Below are 19,589 nucleotides of genomic sequence, written 5' to 3'. Positions count from 1 at the left end.
GAGGGAGGTGGGGGGTGGGTGGAATGTGGCCCTGATACCAAGAGCTCAAGTAGAAAGAAAATGTTTTGAAAATGATGATGGCAACAAATGTGTTTGACACAATGGTTATATGTATGGATTGTGATAAGAGCTGTATGAGCCCCCAATAAGATGACTTAAAAGGGGTGGGGAGGACTGGGATGCTGAGCTGTGGAGGGAACACAGACTCCCGGCCAGCGTGGGTCTGGCTGGCAGTGTAGGGAAGGTGCACCCCGAGCCCAGGACGAAACTCCCTTTCCGTGTGTGCCTCTGAAGCTCCTGTGTGAGGTGGGGCCATCTCAAACCCCAGCACCCCCTATGGCTCCCCAGCCGGTTACAGACCTGCACTTCAGGGTTGGGGGGGGGGGGGCACCCAGGCACCTGCCCTCACACAGATACAGCCTGACAAGCAGGGAGGGCACACCGTGCCTCTTCAGGGGTGTGCGTTGGGCCAGGCTCACTTAGCCCCTGTTTTCTTGCAGTTCTTCTGAGCAGGCCATTGCCAGGAAGATGCCCACAGGCCCAAAGCAGGTGAGAGGCTGCAGGAGCCGCTCGACAGCCACCGCCAGGCCTTCCCAGGACCACGTGTGCAGCCGGGCTTGTCAGAGCTGGCCTGCCCCCTTCAGAGTCACCCCTAGGGCCCTCCTGGCCAGCCATCAATGATCTTGCTCCCCACAAGGGCCCCCAATCAGCCCTTGATCTCCTTAGCTGACCCTGGCGTCCTCCCCTGCAGGATGGCCAGCTCTCGCTAGGCGGCCAGTGCTGTGCCAGAGAGCCAGATGAGGAACTGGTCGGTGCCTTCCCTGCCTTCATCCGGAATGCCATCACCTCGGGCCACAAACAGCCCAAGACGACCAGGACCCAGCCTTTCCACCGGACAGATGCAGTGAGTGTGACTGCCCTCTGGGTGGGGGCTGCACAGCCAGCCCCCTTGCCCATTCACCTCTCTCTTCTGCTTTAGGTAAGGACGGGTTTCGATGGACTTGGGGGCCGGACAAAGTTCATCCAACCTGTATCCTTGTTCTGTGGGGCTGGGCTGGGCTAAAGTGGTTGTAGAGTCTACCTCCTCCCTCATCGGTACCCTCAGGCGTACAGAGCCAGGCCCTGCTCACTAGAGCAGGGCTGCCCACCTCCCCAGGCTTCTTCCTTGACATCTTCTCCAGACTGACTCGTCTGTGATCCGTCCATTGCCTGTCAGAAAGCCTAAAAGCAAGACTAAGCCACGAACGGGCGTGAAACCAGTGCCCTCTCCCTCCCAGGCCAAGCTGGACACCTTCCTGAGGTAGCTCAGGGGCTCTGACCTTGGTCCCCTGGGCTTAGGGCAAGAACAGTAAGCCTGATTAGTGGTTGGCTATGTGACTCCAACTTGGAGGCCAGCAGCTGGCCAGAAGGTGCCCCTGAGGGTCTGGGGTGGGGTGGGGTGGGGGCAGCCTCTGTCCCAGGACCAGCCCTGATAACAGAGACTGACCAACAGGTGGAGATGAAAGTGAGGCCCGAGGCTGCTTCTTGCCTGCCCTCGCCCTGCCCCCGCCTCGACATACTGGGTCTCCCCATCAGGGCTTCCCATAGGAGCTGATTGGTGAGCTCATCACTCCAACCAGCAGGGGCTGCTCTGGTTCTAGGCTCCTGTTGGTAACGATGATACTGCAGGCTGCTGCCAGTCCTGAAGACAGTTCTCCTCAGTGTGTGGACAAATGTGCTTGAGACTTCTCAGGCTCCCCCTAGCTGTCTCCAGCTCTTGGCTGGGCCAGGCATGGTGGGAAGTAGCGATGGTGGTGGGGAAGAGATGGGGAAAGATTTCCGTGTAAAATAAAAAGAGCACCTATTCCTCCTGGCTCTGGAGTGTTGTTTGACCAACTTTTCAAAAGACTGTCTTCTGCGATGTTTTTTTTTTATTATTTATTTTATTGAGTTGGGTGAAGGTTTAGTGTTCCATTCACAATTCATATGTGTCGTGGACTGCACTCTGCACAATGTAACACTACTTACCCCATTGGCTCCTTGTTTGCCGTTTCTTTCCCTTCTTGCCTAACCCTCTGGACTTCAGCCTGCTGTAAACACTACCTCCTTGATCCCAGGTGGTTGATCAGTCCAAGGACTTTGTAGGCCTTTCTGTTGAACATTGAGCTACATGGTAAGCTCCGTTCCAGACTTGAAGGGTGATTAAGGGCGAGTTCCATGTTCTACCAGTCTCTGTCTGACTAGTAAGCCTGGTCGTTTTATGATTTTGAGTTTTGTACCACGTTTTTCTCCCTCTCCTAATGTGATCCTTTTCAGAGCAGTTGGCACCGGGTACCATCTGGGTCTCAGGGCCCTGGAAGCTGCTGTTTATATGGCCCCTTAGTCCTTTGGGCTCCTTGTGCCCAGGGGCCTCTTCTTTGCTCCAGACAGGGAGAGACCAGTCTTTGCCTTGGTAGAGCTTATGTTGAGAAATAAATCATCTATATTTCTGCTTTTATCTTTCAATTCCAAAGCCCCACAGACTCTTTGGAGGCCCTTCATAGCTGCCACAGCAGCTCCACCAGGTCTGTTTCTGTGTGTGGGCATCGTGATGCCACTGTTTAGCTCTGTCAAGCTGTGCCCACGTCACCCGCAGTCGGGGTTACATTTCCATCCCCCAGAACAATAACTGTTTGCTATCTAGAGAGTGGATTCGCCTGTCCTGCTTCATCTACCCCTAGTGAAACACTAATGGACATCGGTTCCTATATATTGACCTATGCGTGTCTTAAAGTGAGGGTATAACAATATTTGGTCTTTTGCAATGAACCTATTTTGCTCAGTCTATTGGAAGATTTAAAGGCACAAAATAAAAGAGACAGAATCTTGTAAACTGTTTTGTAAGATCCCACTTACAGGAAACATGTGGAGTCCGCCTAGAGACCAAAGTTGGTGATTCTGTTGACGGTGAACTTTGGAAATAAACATGGTGAATGTGACTTAAAGCCATGTTCACGGAACCGCACAGTGTACAGCACACAAAGTGTACACCAATGTAAGGAAATCATAGTTGAAAGGACTTGGTTTTTTTTACCCCCACAACAAAATAATTTGAAAAGTGTGGGGTGGGGGCAAAAGTTCTTTTAAGAAAGGAAGAAAGCTGATGGTGCCCGGCTATAAAAAAATATAGCGTCTGGGGTCTTAAAGGCTTGAAGGTAAATAAGCGGCCATCTATTTCAGAAGCAACAAAGCCCACATGGAAGAAGCACACCAGCCTATGCGATCACGAGGTGTCGAAGGGATCAGGTATAAGGCATCATCAGAACAAAAAATCTTACCATAGTGAATGAGGCGGGGAGTGCGGAGTAGAGACCCAAAGCCCATTAGTAGGTCACTGGAGATCCCCTTGCAGAGGGGTCTCGGGGAGGAGATGAGCCAGCCAGGGTGCGATGTAGCAACGATGAAAAATACAACTTTCCTCTAGTTCCTAAATGCTTCCTCCCCGCCCCCACTATCATGATAGGAATTCTACCTTGCAAGTCAGGCTAGACCAGAGGATGTACACTGGTACAGATAGGAACTGGAAATACAGGGAATCCAGGATGGATGAGCCCTATAGGACCAGTGGTGTGAGTGGTGATACTGGGAGGGTAGAGGGAGAGTGGGTTGGAAAGAGGGAACCAATTAAAAGGATCTACATGTGACCTCCCTGGGGGACAGACAACCGAAAAGTGGGTGAAGGGAGACGTCGGACAGGGCAAGATATGACAAAATAATAATTTATAAATTATCAAGGGCTCATGAGGGAGGGGGTAGCGGGGAGGAAGGGGGAAAATGAGGACCTAATGCCGGGGGCTTAAGTGGAGAGAAAATGTTTTGAGAATGATGAGGGCAATGAATGTACAAATGCGCTTTACACAATTGATGTATGTGTGGATTGTGATAAGAGTTGTATGAGCCCCTAATAAAATGATTATAAAAGAAAGAAATGTCTGGAGAATCAGCCTCACTGATGTAGGATATGCATGTGTCTTTTTTGTGAGTATATATGTATCTATATGCACGTGTACAAATACATATTTTAAATACATGAAATCAGTCAATGCGGTGGGCTGACACCGTGGCTGCCACAATAGGCCCAGATACAACAGAAATTATGAGGATGATACAGGAGCGATAAGAGTTTCTTTCTGTCCCGTCCCCCCCCCAGGCTCTCTAAGAGGGAGTGTTTCGACCAAGTGGGAAGACCACCCAAGGTGGGCAGGCCCCTCTCTCGTAGCGGTGACTCCTCCTGGGGCTGGATGCACACGTGCAGAAGAGTGAAGCTGGGCCTTACCTCGGGCCACACAGCATTTACTTCAGATAGAGCAAAGACCACGTGAGCTATGTGAAGAAAACAATCTTCATAACGTTGGTCTCTTAAATGACACAGAAGCACGGGCAACAAGATAAATTAGAAGTCTTTCAAATTAAAAACTTTTCTGCGCCAAAGGACACGCTGATACAGTGAAAAAGATAGCCTACAGAATGGCGGGGAAATACTTGCATCTCGTATGAATATCTAGTAAGCTGGCCCCCGAGGACTGTAATCCCAAAGGTCCAAATCCACCAGTCACACAACAAAAGAGGTAGCCTGTGAGAAACGAAGAAGGTGGATGCACATGGAAGCAGCGGAATTCTCTCCACTCAGAAGCCCAGGTTTGGAAGGCCCACTCTGGTGGGGGAAGGCTTCTCCAGTTAAGAGACAGAGAGGACTCCCAGTACACATGCTCCAGACGGATAATTGTCCCCACAATAGCCCCCCACAAAAGTGCTACTTTGTAGATGTTGCCTGCTCGCACCTGGCTGCTCTGCGCCCAGAGGCGATCTGTCTCAAAGATCAGATTCAATCGTCCTTCCCACCCAAAGTGCAAAAGTGCAGCCAACTTCCTTCTGAGAGGGATCACTGGTTGTGACCAAGCTCGGGGACATTCAGGGTTAAGCCACTGGCTCACGCTATTACCTGCCCACCATATTAAGTATGTGCCTGCTGGCCTTACGACTACATAAGCCCGTTGGAAAACACATTTGCTCTCTCTCTTGATCCTGACATTGGGAAAGGTGAGCCCCTGTGCCTTGCTGTTCTTATTTTCCACAAGTCCACGGTTGGGTTTGGGGGCTGGTTCCCACAGGAGCTGTCTGTCACCATAAAGATTACGGACAGTCTAGTCTGACCAATAGGGCGGAAATGAGTTGGAATTGACTGACTGACTGAATGGCAAGAGGTTCCTATCTGGAAGGGTTGAATATCCAGGCTGTCAAGAGAACTGCAACGCAACCAAAAAACAACCCTACTGAAAAGTCAGCAAACATTTGGGGGCTCAGAACCATGGTCTTGGGGGACATGCAGATTCGTCGGCTTAACATCCTCCAAAGCCAGTGTCCTGCATCCTATTTTGATGAGTAAGCAGCTGGGGTCCAAAGCTCGTGAATGACCAGCTAAGCTACGACGATTGGTCTCTCCCTATCTGAAGCAAACAGGATGAAGAAATACAAAGAGGCACGAAAACTGTTCTTCCGAAGGACTGACGGCCCTCACCACCCACAGCCTTAAAGCCAGGAGACCTAGACAGGGACCAGCTACTACTACAGCAGTTCTGAAGAGGATCAGATAGGAGGCTCCGGATACAGCGGGAGCACAAACAACGTCATGGAAAAGACCAAGCGCCCTGTCTGGTGCAGAGTAGTAGATAGAAACCCTAGGACTATGGCCCTTAGTCACTCCTAAGGCCTGGATTGAACGGAGACTCAACTTTAAATCAAACAAGAGGCTTCTACAATGAACAGTGACACCGGGGAGGTAGAAACTCCTTAGACCAACCAGCCATAGGACATCTCAAGGGCATCATTTCCCCAGGGATGACGCTCAGAAGTCAGGAAGGGGCAGTGAAGGAAAAGGAGATGGAAGCAGAGAAACGGAAGTAGCGGAAGCGGACTGTGCATGGTGGGGACTGCAGTCAGTGTTCGAGAACGAATGAGGTATGGGTTATCGGATGGAAAACGAATTTGCTCTGTAAACTTCCGCCTAAATCACGATGAGTTTTTAAAAAAATAAGAATGTCCTGGGATTGAAATAGATACTTCTCCATAAGAGATACACAAGACTATCCATAGAAGATGCTTAATATCTCAACATCATTAGTTATGAGAGAAAGCTAAACCCAGACTTTTTTAAAACAAGGTGGGGGGGCGGACACAGAAAAACAGCAAGGATTGGTGAGGAAGTATAGATACTGAAATTCTCATGTACTGCAGCTAGAAAAATAAAACAGTACAACCACTGGAGAGAAAAATTTAAACAGGTGTGTGTGTCAGTCTGGATAGATTAGAGAAACAAATCCAGGGAGGCTCATGTGCATAAGAAAGTTTTATATACAAGAGCAATTGAATATTGAGAAAACATTTCCATCCAGTCCAGATCAAGTCTGTAAGTCCGATATTAGCCCCTATGTCTGATACCAATCTATCAATTCCTCTTCAGACTCAGGCAGCACATGCAATGATGTCAAATGCATGAAAATCACAGGCCAGTGGGTGGAAAGTCTTGTGGATCCAGTGGTGGTGGAAACATGTCCATGCTGGCATGGGTCTCCATGTGGCTCCTCCAGCTCCAGGGCTCTGGCCCCATCAGCTTGGCTCCATGTGGCTTGTCAGCAGGAAGATGAAGCAGAGTATGTCTGGTATGTGAACTATTTATCCCTGCTGTGCCTCCAAATGAGGTCATCCAGCTCTGACCTGATTGACAGGCTAGACTGCACTGCTTTCTCAAGTTGACAGAAGATTATGTAACTGCCACAGTCTATATACACACACACATGTCCACGAAAAATGTTTAATACAGATAGGCTGTAAATAAATATACATTTCTTCAGAGAAGATAGATAAATGACCAATCTAACTCACTGCCATCGAGTCGGTACTGACTCACAGTGACACTATAGGACAGAGAAGAATGGCTCTCTGTGGGCTTCGGAGACAGTAACTGTACAGGAGCAAAATGCCCCATCTCTCTCCCATGGAGTGGCTAGTGGTTTCCTGAGCATCACAGCGCCACGCAGAACCACTACACCACCAGGGCTCCAAAGTGACCGATAAGCACATGAAAAAGATGTTCAGGATCATTAGTTGTCAAAAGAATCACAAATGAAAACCACATCAGCCACCTCGTCACACCCCCTCAACCTTCCTAATGTTGCCACCCTTTCATGCGGTTCCTCGTGGTGTGCTGATCCCCCAATCATAAAATTATTTTTGTTGCTACTTTATAACTGTCATTTTGCGACTGTTATGAATCAGGCGACCCCTGTGAAAAGGTCGTTCGACCCCCAAAGGGGTTGAGACCCACAGGTTGAGAACCACTGCCCTAACCCAAAGCCAAAGCCATGGAGCCCATATGACTCAGCAATCTGTAGGCCAGCATAGGCCAGCCCCCTAGGGTCTCCTGGCTATAGAGCTTTGTGGATGCAGACTGCCACTTGCAGACAGACTGCTAGTGTCTTTTCACCACTGACTGTTCTGTTGGCGGCAGAGTGCGTAGCACTCTACCTACAGGACTCCCTTCACACCCAGTAAGGGGGCTGTAGTCAAACAGAGGAGACGTTGGGACCCTCAAAAACAGCTCGTGGGAGTGCCAAATGGTGCAGCCACTCTGGGAATCTGCCTGGGCAGTTCCACAAACAACTGAACATAGAGTTACCACACAACTAGCCTTCCAGCCAAGAGAAATGAAGATGCATCCACGCAAAAAGAACAAAAAAGGTGTATAGCAGCTTTATTCCTGATAGTACTATATGAATGCGATCCATTATTCGAAAGATGGAAACAAGCCAAATGTTCATCCACTGATGAGTGGTAAGCCAAATATGTTATATTCATATGATGTATCAGGTCCCAAGCTTTTTTGGCTATTCCAGAAAAAAAATTACTCAGCATCACCCCCACCCACAGCCATCAGTCAATTTAAAACTTTCTTCCTATAACCCATAATCCAGGATAAAGCGTAAGTAACTGCTTTTACAAACTCCATCCCCCACATCACTGCGTCATCCACAGAAAAGTGGGTGAAGGGAGACGTCAGACAGGGCAAGATATGACAAAATAATAATTTATAAATTATCAAGGGTTCATGAGGGAGGGGGGAGTGGGGAGGAAGGGGAAAAAATGAGGAGCTGATGCCAGGGGTTTAAGAGGAAATGATTTGAGAATGATGAGGGCAATGCATGTACAAATGTGCTTTACACAATTAATGTAGGTATGGATTGTGATCAGAGTTGTATGAGCCCCTAATAAAACGATTAAAAAGAAAAAAGAAAGGAAAGAAGTACTGATAGATGCTCAACGTGGGTGAACCGTGAAAACAGACTGAGTAAAAAGAACCCCGTGACCAAAAAAAGCCCCTATATTACATGGTTCCACTTCTTTTTTCTTTTTTTGTTCCATTTCTGTGAAATGTCTACAGTAAGCCAATCTGTCAGACAGATCGTAGCTTGGTAGATTAGAGCGTAGCTTGCTTCTCAGCTCACTGCCATCAAGTCGATTCCAACTCAGAGTGACCCTACGGTGGCTGCCCCTGGGGATTTTCAAGGCCTCATGTTTCTCCGGAAGAACAGCTGGTGGTTTCGAACTGCTGACCTTGCAGTTCCCAGCCTGAGTTAGTTAATTGTGCCAGCCTGGCCGATAATCACATGTGGTGCAGGTTGAAAGGCGGAGGGATAAATGGGTGGTGAAGCCTCGCCTTTCTAGTTCTCAGGTCTCTTGTTTTGTGATGGTTGCATCGGGTGCAGCTGCCTTAACGGTTCCCTGCTTCAGCTTGCAAGATTGACTTCCTACAAGACATTCCCAAGGAGAAGCCACATGGACCTATCCCGATGCAGCCCTGGGTGCTGGAGCAGCCGTGTGGAGACCCCTGCTAGTGCTGAGATGCTTGTTCGTTCACTGACTCAGCTTTCCTCCTGCAGTCGGCATCATCGCCTCTGTTTTGTGAGGTGAAGGACTTTGTGGACTGGTGTTGGGTTAATGGGTTAATGTTGGACTTGTGGGCTTGGGCAGCATTGGGTTGGGATGTTTTCGCGATGCACACTTTCTTTACATAAAACTCTCTCTTATACATGAGTTGCTGTGGATTTGTTTCTCCAAAGTACCTAGACTAATACACAGCCCAAAATGTAACCACTACACCACCAGGGCCCTGCTAGTGTCTTGCTTAGAACTGGGCAAGAGGAATACAGAGCAGTGATGGTTAAAGAGTACTGGCTAGTTTTCTTTTTCAAGGTGATGAAATGTTCTAAAATATGGCAATGGTTTTGACGATACTTTAAGTATGTGATTGTATAGTGTGTAAATTATAGCTCAGTAAAACTTGTCTTAGAAGGAATGAAACATGAATACATGGAACAACTTGGATCAACCTTGAAAACATTATGCTAAGTGAAAGAAACCAGGTAAAAAAAAAAAGAGCCACATTTTATATGGTATGTCTAGAATAGGCAAATCCAGTAAGACAGAAATTGCATGAGTGATTTCCAGGGGCTAGGAGAGGGTTGAATGGAAAGTGAGTGCTTAATGAACATAGGGTTCTCATTTTTGGGGTGATGAAAATGAGAACTAGAACTAGGTAGTGGCAATAGTTGCACAACATATTTTGAAAGCCATTGCATTATACAATTTAAAATGGTAGGTTTTGTTATGTAAATTTTATCCTAATTTTTAAAAATGTTATTTGTACACACACACCATGACTTGACAACATCTGGCTCATGATCCTTGCGTAATAGGGATTTGCTGTTGTGGGTTGTTTGGGAAGCTGAGGACCACTGTCTGGAAAACCAGCCCCCCACAGCGGGACACCTGTGTGGGTGGCAGTACACAGAACCTCTCTGCACTATTTTTGCAATTTCCGGGGAATTTATCATGATTTCAAACTATTCAAAGAAAAATAGATTGAGAAGCGATGTACAAATGCGCTTTACACAATTGATGTGTGTATGGATTGGGATAACAGTTGTATGAGCCCCTAATAAAATGTTAAAAAAAAAAAATAGAGACCCACGTTGTCAGATTGGGTTGTCTAGAGAAACAAAACTAGTGACACTCATATGTATATGAAAAAACTTTATATCAAGAAGTAATTTTTAAAAAAAAGAAGTAATTTTATACCAAGAATGTGTCCCAGCCCAGCACATCTCAAATCTATGGGTCCAGTGCTGCCCGGGGCCCTCTGCAGAGTCACACAGCTGCAGGCCGATGACACAGAAAGGTACAGCGAGACGCAGGGAGATCATGGGCCAATGGTACAGAGTCATACAAGGTGTCAACAGCTTTTCAGGTCCCTGGAGGCAGACACAGAGTCCCTTTGAGGAGGAAGGTGGAGGGCAGAGAGAGAGAGTTCTCAGCGTCTCTCTTACAAAAAGGTCACACTCCCTGGACTCCACCCCTCCACTTTCACACACGTGCAAGTTGACACAAAATCTAAATGCTTCACGAAATGATCACTGAAGAGCAGGGCGCTACAGCAAAGCGTGTTGAAGAAAGAGGTGGTGCCCTGCTATCAATTGGAATAGTGTGTGTGGCTTGAAAGGCTTGTATTCTAACAGTCATCTAAGTCAGGAATCAGTTAAGCTCACACAGAAGAGGCATACCAGCCTGTGTGATCCAAAGATGACAATAACAAAATCCAAATATGACAAAGGGAAAAGTATCAGAGCTTATTGTGAACACCCAATTTGTAGAAGGCTGTGGAGGACAGTGGGAGCCGCAAACCCATCTGTAGAGCATCCAGTCAGATTAAGTCTCTGACAGATCCCCTCTAGCCACAGGGCAAGGGTCTCGAACAGCTTTACCATCAGATAGAGATTATTGTAAACTGGATTATAATGGAGCAAACATGGGATAATTTGATACTTGGTCAGTTGACCTCACTCTTGACCCAAACCTGGATTTGTTCTAGGCTCAAGTATTTCTTGTTTGTTCCATGACAGAAATTTCTTCTCTGTTTTTTAAAATATTGATGGTGGTCTTATCTTTCTTACTTCCCCCCCCTTTTTTCTTTCTTACTCTTTATTTATATTTTTATCTTTATATTAAAAATATTGATGGTGGTCTTATCTTTCTTACTTCCCCCCCCCTTTTTTCTTTCTTACTCTTTATTTGTATTTTTATCTTTATATTATTACTATTTTTCTTGCTGTTTTGTTTTTGTTTCTTATTGTTTCTGCTGGGTTTTCCCAGTTTGTGAAGCACAGAAAGAGTAGATGCATAGAAACAATAGCTGATGCAATGGTTTATCAGGGATGTGGAGGGGGGATAGCGGTCAGGGTGGCGGGGGGCTTGGGGAGCAAACAATGAATTCAGGAGTGGGGAGGGAGCACTACAACTGATTGTGATGATACATATACAATTCATTTTAAAAGCGACTTCACCATGGAAGTGTGTGATCTGTGAATACCAGCTCAAGAAAACTACTTAAAGGGAAGAAAGAAACCAAACATGACCAACGGTTCCCATGGAGGAAGGAAAGAGAGTTGTTTCTGAGGGGCATTGAGTTTATGTTATGTAGAACAATTTGGAAAAGGATATCAATAATGGTTGTACAACACGAAGGGGATAATCAATGACGTAGAAGTTGTGCAGCTGGAGAATGTTTTCTCGTGCATATTTTTGCCACAGTTAGAAAAACAAGAATGACAATGGGTATATGGAAGAAGAAAGTGTTCTAGAATGGACTGTGGTATCATGGTACAACTCTTCTTGATATGATTGAAATACTGAATTGCATGACATGCGATCAAGTGCTAATAGAACTGTTAAAATCTAAGTGCCGCGCATGCAAATGCAGTTGCCCTATCTCTCTCCCCTGCTGAGAGCATCTAGCTCTCAGACCGACCTCCGCCTTGAAGTCCTAGGACTGGTCCCAAGTGGGACGCCCTGTCTGGTCCACTTACTGCCAGTATGTCTCTGTCCTGGTCTGACAACCGCAGGCAGGCGGTAATCAGATCCCCTGCAGAGACAGAGGGCTCTGGGCTGGGGCCACGATCTCAACCAAAGAGATGTCAGGCTCCACCCTGGGTCTGTAGTTTAGGGGTTCAGGGTAACCCCGCTACGTCTGGGGTGGGTGGGGCTGGCCCTGCCGTGCTGCCTCTGTGCTGGACAGCAAGGCATCCAGCCCCGGCCACCAGGGAACTCCGACCCAGCCGGACAGAGCCGGCCGGCGGGAGACAGGGCAGCCTGAGGTTGGGCAGGTGACGCTCCAGGTCCCACCCACGTGGGCCCCGCCCACCACCTGCGCCTCCCCCAGGAGAGGCACCTCCTCTGCGGAGCCGAGGGTTTGAATGGGTTCCCACCTGGAGATCTGCAGGGCAGAGTGGAGCTGCTCCGTGGGGTTCGGGACCCGAGCAGCCTCCCCTCGCGCGCGAGGAGGGCCCGGTGGGTTTGGACCGCCCGGCACAGCGCTCAGCCCACCGCGCACTCGAATCAGCTCCCGCTCCGTCGCGTCTTATCCGGGCTGCAGGTATGGCCAACCGCTGGAGCGGGGCCAGGAGGCGGTCGGCTCGGAGCTCAGTTTCGATTTCCCTGAAATGACCTGAGCCCCGGGGAAAGGCTGTGACTACCAGCGGTCTTTACTTCCGCGATCTGGGTGCTTCCGGGCAGGAGCCACCGCTGGGGCTGGCCTTTGTGGGCACTGTCATCAGACAGAGACTGCGGGTGAGCGCCGCTGCCCTCTGGCTAATCCCCGCCTCCGGAATGGACCGCCCGGAGCCCCCCACCACGTCATCGCTGGACGAAGAGCTGTACTCCCGGCAGCTGTAAGGGCAGAGGTGGGCTGCGGGCGCGGGTGGGGGGTGGCTCTCTGACCACTGATTGACAGCATATGTCCACTCCGCACCCACAGGTATGTCCTGGGCTCAGCGGCCATGGTGAGGATTCAGGGGGCCAAGGTCCTGCTGTCCGGCCTCCGGGGCCTGGGGGCTGAGGTGGCCAAGAACTTGGTGCTGATGGGGGTGGGCAGCCTCACTCTGCATGATCCTCACCCCACCTGTTGGTCAGACTTGACTGCCCAGGTGAGGAGGAACCTGGGGGTGGGGATGGGGGACTGAGGGTTTCCAGCCCAGAGCTCGGGCTGAACCCAAGAGAGGACTCCCTGCTCAGGGCAGACTGGACCTCTCCCCAGTTCTTCCTTTCAGAGAAAGACCTGGGAACAAGTCGGGCTGAGGCCTCTCGGGAGCCCGTAGCTCAGCTCAACAGAGCCACCCAGGTCTCCGTCCACCCAGGCACCCTCACTGAGGACCTGCTGCTGGAGTACCAGGTGTGTCCCCAGACTGCTTGCTCTCTAGGCTGGCCTGGTCTTCTCCTCCAGCCTCCAGCCAATCTTGTCCTCAGTAACCCAGCCCAGTTTGGGGCTGGGCAGAGGCTCCGCCCTGCTCATCAGAGGGTCCCACCCAGGTGGTGGTGCTGACAAACTCGGAGCTGGAGGAGCAGCTGAGGGTGGGTCAGTTCTGCCACCAGCATGGGGTCTGCTTTGTGATGGCCGACACCCGGGGCCTTGTCGGGTGAGTGGTACTCCCTGCCCAGCTGCCCCCATCAACGCCAGCAGCTGGTCCCAGAACTGGCCCCAGCTCCGGGCTTGTCCCCATCCTGACCTCCAGGCTCACTCCCCTGTATCCTCCACCCTGGCCTGGCCAGCTCAATGGTCCCTTCCCACTCCAGCCTCAATGCTTCCCCAGCATTCCTTCCCCGCGTTGGCCCTCTGGACCTGCCTTCGTAGAAGAGCTACCTCAATGCCTGCTGCCCCCCACCCCACCCCAGGCAGCTGTTCTGTGACTTTGGCGAGGACTTCAGGGTGCAAGATCCTACTGAGGCAGAACCCCTGGTGGCTGCCATCCAAAACATCTCCCAGGTGGGTGCTGATGTGGGCGCTCTGCTTGCCTCTAGGGAGGGCTGCCACTGCCCGGGTTGGGGGTGGGGGAGGGAAGGCTGGTACAGGCACCCCTGAGACAAGCCCTCCCTATTCAGGGCTCTCCTGGTGTTGTCACCCTGAGAGGGACTGATGTTCCCATCTTCCAAGACGAGGCCTTGGTGACTTTCTCAGGCATCAGAGGCATGGTTGAACTCAATGGCTGTACTCAGACCATCCGCGTACGGGGTAAGCCAGCCCCACTCGTGCCGTGGTCTCAATGCCCGGGCCCCCCCACTGAAGGTCCACACAGCCTAGTCTTTGGGGTGGAACAAGGTGAGGGACACAGATGCAAGTCAGGAGTGGGCATGGGGATCGGGGTCGGGGATCATGCTGACTAGGCTGGATGTACTCCAGATACCAGGACCTTGGAGATTGGGGACACAACACATTTTTCCTGCTACCTTCACGGTGGGATTGTCACTGAAGTCAAGGAACCCAAGACTGTGAGCCATGTGAGTGCAGGGTGCCAGGTGGGAAAGTTGGGGGGGGGGACCCAGCACACGGCTCCTGACCTGAGCTGCTTGTCCTCTCCAGGAGGCCCTGGCCACAGCCCTGCACCAGCCCCGAGTGGTGGCCCAGGAAGCCCACCGTGCCCACTGCCTGCATCAAGTCTTCCGTGCACTGCACCAGTTCCAGACCAGCTCCGGACACCCGCCCCGGCCCTGGCATCCTGTGAGTGGCCCAGCCAACCCTGCCTGTGTCTACCTGGGGGCTCACCCACCCGGAGGTGACAATGACCTTAGTGCAGAGCAAATCCTGGTGCACATCTCAGAGGAAATGTTACCTCTTGGTAAAAGGAGATGCTAAGGAATGCTGCCTTGATCCGGAGACTAGAGCCTGGTTCCTGAAAGCGAGGGGCACCAGCACAGTGGCCACTCCCACTCAGGCCTCTGCATCCTCTTTTGTGAACAGAGTGAATGACGCCCAGAAGGCTGGGGGAGGAGGGTCAAGGACTCAGGCTAGGGCTGCTGTGCCCGTGGTGTGCCCTCTGCAGGGTGATGCAGAGGCTGTGGGGAGACTGGCCCAGGCCCTGGGACCACTGCAGGGAACATCGGAAGAGCCGTTGGATGAGGCCCTCGTGCGAGCGGCTGTTCTGTGCAGCGCCGGTGACCTGAGCCCCATGGCGGCCCTGCTGGGTGCTGTAGCTGCCCAGGAAGTGCTGAAGGTGAACTTGGGCAGGGCAAAGAGACCAGTGCGGGCACCACATTGTGCATCACCACCAGAGGGCGGCAAGCCCTGGATGGCAGCCCCTGAGGTTGACTGCAGCCTCCAGCGGAGCTCTGAGGTAGTGAGCCATGAGCCGGTGGTAGAGGCGCCCTGGTCACAGTGACGCATGCTTCACACAGGCTGTCTCCCGGACGTTCATGCCCCTGGACCAGTGGCTGTATTTTGATGCTCTTGACTGCCTTCCGGAAGATGGGGTCCTCAGCCCGGAGGAGTGTGCCCCAGTAAGAATCTGGGGTGGGAGGTGGGAGGAGGGTGCTGGCCCCATGGGACGCCAAGGGTGGGGCAGAGCTAGGAAGAGCTGTCCCAGAAAACTTGGTGTCAAGGGGAGACGATGCAGGGCAGGCCAGTGGCCACCACTGACCCTTATCCGTGTCTCCCAGAGAGGCTGCCGCTATGACGGGCAGACAGCAGTATTTGGGGCTGATTTTCAGGAGAAGCTGAGCCACCAGCACTACCTCTTGGTGAGCTGAGCAGTGAGGTGGGGGTGTCTGTGGGAGGGCTGGCACAGGCCCCTGGGACTAAGGCCTCTCCCACCGGGCAGGTGGGTGCTGGCGCCATCGGTTGTGAACTGCTCAAGAGTTTTGCCCTCATGGGCCTGGGCGCCAGCGGCTCCGGGAGCATCACAGTGGCCGACATGGACCACATCGAACGCTCCAACCTCAGCCGCCAGTTCCTCTTCAGGCCTGAGGACATTGGTGTGAGTACCAACCCCTCCACATGCCCCATGTCCTGACTGCCCCACAGCGCCCCCCACAATGCCCACCTGCCTTCCTCCCAGAGTCCCAAGGCACAGGTGGCTGCAGAGGCTGCCAGCCGCCTGAATCCAGGCTTGCACGTGACCCCATTCACCCACCCGCTGGACCGTACCACGGAGCACATCTATGGGGACAGTTTCTTCTCCCGTGTGGATGGTGTGGCGGCTGCCCTAGACAGTTTCCAGGCCAGTGAGTGCCCATCTGTGGAACCCAGCCCTTTGCCCAGCACAGTGCCAGTGCCCCGTCTGACTCTGCTGCCCATCACCCACCCCACCCCGGTCAGGACGCTATGTGGCTGCCCGCTGCACCCACTATCTGAAGCCGATGTTGGAGGCGGGCACTCTGGGCACCATGGGCAGCACCTCTGTGTCCGTGCCCCACGTGACGGAGGTCTACAAAGCCCCCACAGCTTCTCAGGATGCTGGCAATCCCGTCTGCACCGTGCGTTTCTTCCCCAGCAATGTTGAACACACTCTGGAGGTGAGGGGGCCACAGAGACGGCCTCTCCCCTCCCCCTAGCCTAGCCTCTGCTATAAACCCGTGCCCACCTAACCCCACCTTGCTCCCCATTCCCTGCAGTGGGCTCGGAATGAGTTCGAGGGGCTTTTCCGACTATCTGCTGAGGTCATCAATCGCCATCAGCAGTAAGGCCACTGACCTAAGTGGGTAGCAGTCCAGGCAGGGGGCCCAGGACCAGGGTCTTCAGGACTCGAACTCCCCACCTCTCTCCATAGAGCACCCACTTCCCTGGCGGACACCGAGGAGATGCAGATGCTGACTCTGCTGCAGCCAGTGCGGGGTGTCTTGAGGGAGCGTCCGCGGACCTGGCACGACTGTGTGATGTGGGCACGTGGCCACTGGCAGCTATGCTTCCATGACAGCATCAGGCAGCTCTTGAAGTGCTTTCCACCTGAGAAGGTTGGGGTGAGGGTTGGGGGCAGGGGGCTGAAGGCCAGGAGGAACAGGCAGGGAGCCAGCCTGATGCCAGCAGCCTTGATTTCCCCAGGTGCTTGAGAACGGAACGCCTTTCTGGTCGGGTCCCAAACAGTGTCCCCAACCCCTGGAGTTTGATGCCAACCAAGTGAGTGGGGTCCCCCGGGGAGCCCCAAGATGGGAATGCAGCTCCTTAGAGGGGGAGATGGGCGCCTCTGCATTCTGCAGAGCTGCACGTGGGCCAAGAGAGAGACCCCGTTATGCACATGTGGCGTGCACATGCGGTGCAGAGACAGGCTCTCCACACACAGGCAGCGCTCACTCCCCGGCATCTGCCCCTACTCTGGGTCTCCCTGCAGGACATGCACCTCCTCTATGTGCTGGCAGCTGCCAACCTGTATGCCCATGTGCATGGGCTGTGTGGCTCAAAGGACCAGACTGCGCTCAGGGAGCTGCTGAAGTTGCCATTGCCCGGTCCCCAGCACCTGGCCCCCACCTGGCGGGCCAGTGACCCGGAGTCAGCTCAGGCTTCCACCACATTTGGTGAGACCCCTGGCCCTGCCCCTTATGCTGTCACCCACAGGGCTGACCCTGCCCTCAGCCTGCTATGCTGCAGAGGAAGCTGGCACCTGGGCCCTGTCCTCAGCTCCCTGCCTCCCACAGACTTTTCTTCTTTCTTCCCAAGGGGCCCCCGCTGCAGGTCCTCTCCCTGCTGTGCCCCCTGCACCCTCAGCCCCGTGGGGGATGGGGGTGGATGTCAGTAAGTCAAAATCAACCCATTGGCCCTGGGGACCCCCTGGCTAGGCTCCCTCTAGTGCGGACAGAGCCATAGGCACAAGTATGAGACTGAGGGCTAGGGCTGTGGGAGGGGAGCTGTGGTGTCAATCAAGGGAGCCGGGCTCCCTGGAAGCAGAGAGGGATGAGTTTGACAGAGACCAAGGACAGGTGCCAGGTGAACAATGCAGAGGTGAGTGCTGGCGGACTGCCCCACACCCACCTCTCGTGTTAGACACCGAGCAGTTGAAAGAACTTCAAGAAACTCTGGAAGTCTGGAGCCTGGGCCATGAACCCCTGAAGCCCCTGCTCTTCGAGAAGGTAGGAGCCCAGTGTGGGTGCGGGGCTACCTGGGGAGGTTATGGGGACAGTCAGGGGCTAAGAGGCTGGCTTTGGAGCCTTATGGCCTAGTTCTCCTCCCAGCAGAGCCCCCCCACCCCTCCTTGAGACACGGCCTCCTTAATGGGTGCTTGGGAGACCCGTACCCTAGAACAGCGTGGAGACCAGGGGAGTAGCACATGGTTGGCCCCCGGGAGGGGCAGTGGTTGCAGTGGGAATCCTACCTGTGGCTTGGGTATGATGCAGGACGATGACAGTAATTTCCACATGGACTTCGTGACGGCAGCAGCGAGCCTCCGCGCTCAGAATTACGGGATCCCTCCAGCCAACCGTGCCCAGGTAACCCTGCCGGGGGCATGGGCTGAAACACTAGCTCCACACCTTGAGGCTAACCAAGACTCTTCTGTCGTTGGCAGAGCAAGCAGATCGTAGGAAAGATCATCCCAGCCATTGCCACCACCACCGCAGCCGTGGCAGGCCTGATGGGCCTGGAGCTATACAAGGTGGTGGGCGGCCTGACGTCCCTTGGGGCCTTCCGCCACAGCTATCTGCACCTGGCTGAAAACCGTCTCAACCGCTGGGTGCCGCCAGCCCCGGTCCCCCAGACGGTGAGCCCTTATGCCCCCAGCCCACCTGGCCAGGGTTTTCCCTGGGTCTATCCAGTCAAACAGCCTTTACTCTGGCTGCTGGCTCTCATCTGGGCCCAGACTGTGGGGGAGTCCTGAAGACTCCCTTCAGCCCCCCCCCCTGCTGTGCAGCCAGGCTGGGACCTGTCAGACACAGGAAGCAGCCATCAGCCACCCCTACCCCCCTGCCTCCTGCAGCCTGGGGTCTGGGGGAGCTGCAGCTTTAACTCATTAGTAGAGCCAGACATCCCCCTCCAGCCCCCCTCCTCAGGAGAGCCCCTGAAGGGAAGTGGTAGAAGGGGGGGAACTCAGGCCCCAGCCCCAATCCCAGACGGAGACTAGCCAGCTTCTACTTGCATGGTGGGGACCCTGGCCCCTCTCCAACTTGTCTCACAAGCGAGAGTATGCCGGGCTCTGGGCATCCTGGCCCACCTGGGTGTGTGGGCACAGGGGGAGCGGGCACGAACACGTGTGCCACATGCAAGCGCAGGGCTCTTCTTCACACTGGGGATGCATGGGGGTGCTCCTTGTGTGCAGGGCTCTGAATGCTGGCCTGTGTGCTCAGGTTCTGTGGGAGTGGTCGCTTCTTTGGGCCACAGGAGAGAGAGAGCAGGGAACTCTCTCTCTAGGGGAGAGGGCAGAGGTCATGGACCCAGCACTGGGCCTTTGCTGAGCAGCTCCGGGGTCCCTCCAGGCACAGTGCACAGAGTCCCTTTGTGCGGGGGGCCAGCTTCCAGCCAGCACACAGGCTGCCTTTGTGTCCCACGGAGGACGGAAAAGGAGGTGCCTCCATCTGGCCTCTGGGCTCTTCTAGGCTTAACCCAAGTTTGGTGCCTAGGCCTGGCAAGGCCCTTCTGTCTGGATCCCTGGCCACTCAGCCTTAGTCCCCCAAAGCAGAGCCCTGTGGACAGTGTCCTCACTAGGGTCTCTGGGTCCACAGAGTCTCAGTGGTCACTGTACCCCTTGTCCATGTGCCCTGATCAGGAG

The 19,589-nt window shown here is 53.1% G+C and overlaps 2 protein-coding genes across 2 annotated transcripts in view; both read left to right on the top strand.

Moving 5' to 3' along the window:
- The window catches only part of LOC101660831 (TRAF interacting protein), a 29,271-nt gene extending 27,857 nt beyond the window's left edge, over positions 1-1,414 (top strand). Inside the window, exons 11-14 of the mRNA XM_045297712.1 lie at positions 501-549; positions 752-904; positions 980-1,030; positions 1,182-1,414. Coding sequence (XP_045153647.1) covers positions 501-549; positions 752-904; positions 980-1,030; positions 1,182-1,304 — 376 coding nt within the window. The 3' untranslated portion in view covers positions 1,305-1,414. The remainder of the gene's footprint in view (positions 1-500; positions 550-751; positions 905-979; positions 1,031-1,181) is intronic.
- An 11,262-nt stretch (positions 1,415-12,676) lies between these two features.
- Positions 12,677-19,589, top strand: part of UBA7 (ubiquitin like modifier activating enzyme 7) — an 8,488-nt gene continuing 1,575 nt past the window's right edge. The window contains exons 1-21 of the mRNA XM_030887605.2: positions 12,677-12,797; positions 12,884-13,052; positions 13,163-13,297; positions 13,435-13,541; positions 13,798-13,888; positions 14,005-14,134; positions 14,303-14,400; positions 14,483-14,620; positions 14,943-15,113; positions 15,295-15,396; positions 15,556-15,636; positions 15,717-15,872; positions 15,954-16,119; positions 16,214-16,410; positions 16,510-16,574; positions 16,665-16,848; positions 16,937-17,011; positions 17,223-17,406; positions 17,873-17,958; positions 18,223-18,315; positions 18,393-18,584. Coding sequence (XP_030743465.1) covers positions 12,736-12,797; positions 12,884-13,052; positions 13,163-13,297; positions 13,435-13,541; positions 13,798-13,888; positions 14,005-14,134; positions 14,303-14,400; positions 14,483-14,620; positions 14,943-15,113; positions 15,295-15,396; positions 15,556-15,636; positions 15,717-15,872; positions 15,954-16,119; positions 16,214-16,410; positions 16,510-16,574; positions 16,665-16,848; positions 16,937-17,011; positions 17,223-17,406; positions 17,873-17,958; positions 18,223-18,315; positions 18,393-18,584 — 2,682 coding nt within the window. The 5' untranslated portion in view covers positions 12,677-12,735. The remainder of the gene's footprint in view (positions 12,798-12,883; positions 13,053-13,162; positions 13,298-13,434; positions 13,542-13,797; positions 13,889-14,004; positions 14,135-14,302; positions 14,401-14,482; positions 14,621-14,942; positions 15,114-15,294; positions 15,397-15,555; positions 15,637-15,716; positions 15,873-15,953; positions 16,120-16,213; positions 16,411-16,509; positions 16,575-16,664; positions 16,849-16,936; positions 17,012-17,222; positions 17,407-17,872; positions 17,959-18,222; positions 18,316-18,392; positions 18,585-19,589) is intronic.

Source organism: Echinops telfairi, unplaced genomic scaffold (genome assembly GCF_000313985.2).
Source record: "Echinops telfairi isolate 266 unplaced genomic scaffold, ASM31398v2 ScPeMD7_7420;HRSCAF=8458, whole genome shotgun sequence".
Lineage (NCBI taxonomy): Eukaryota > Metazoa > Chordata > Mammalia > Afrosoricida > Tenrecidae > Echinops > Echinops telfairi.
This window is presented reverse-complemented; position numbering and strand designations above follow the sequence as displayed.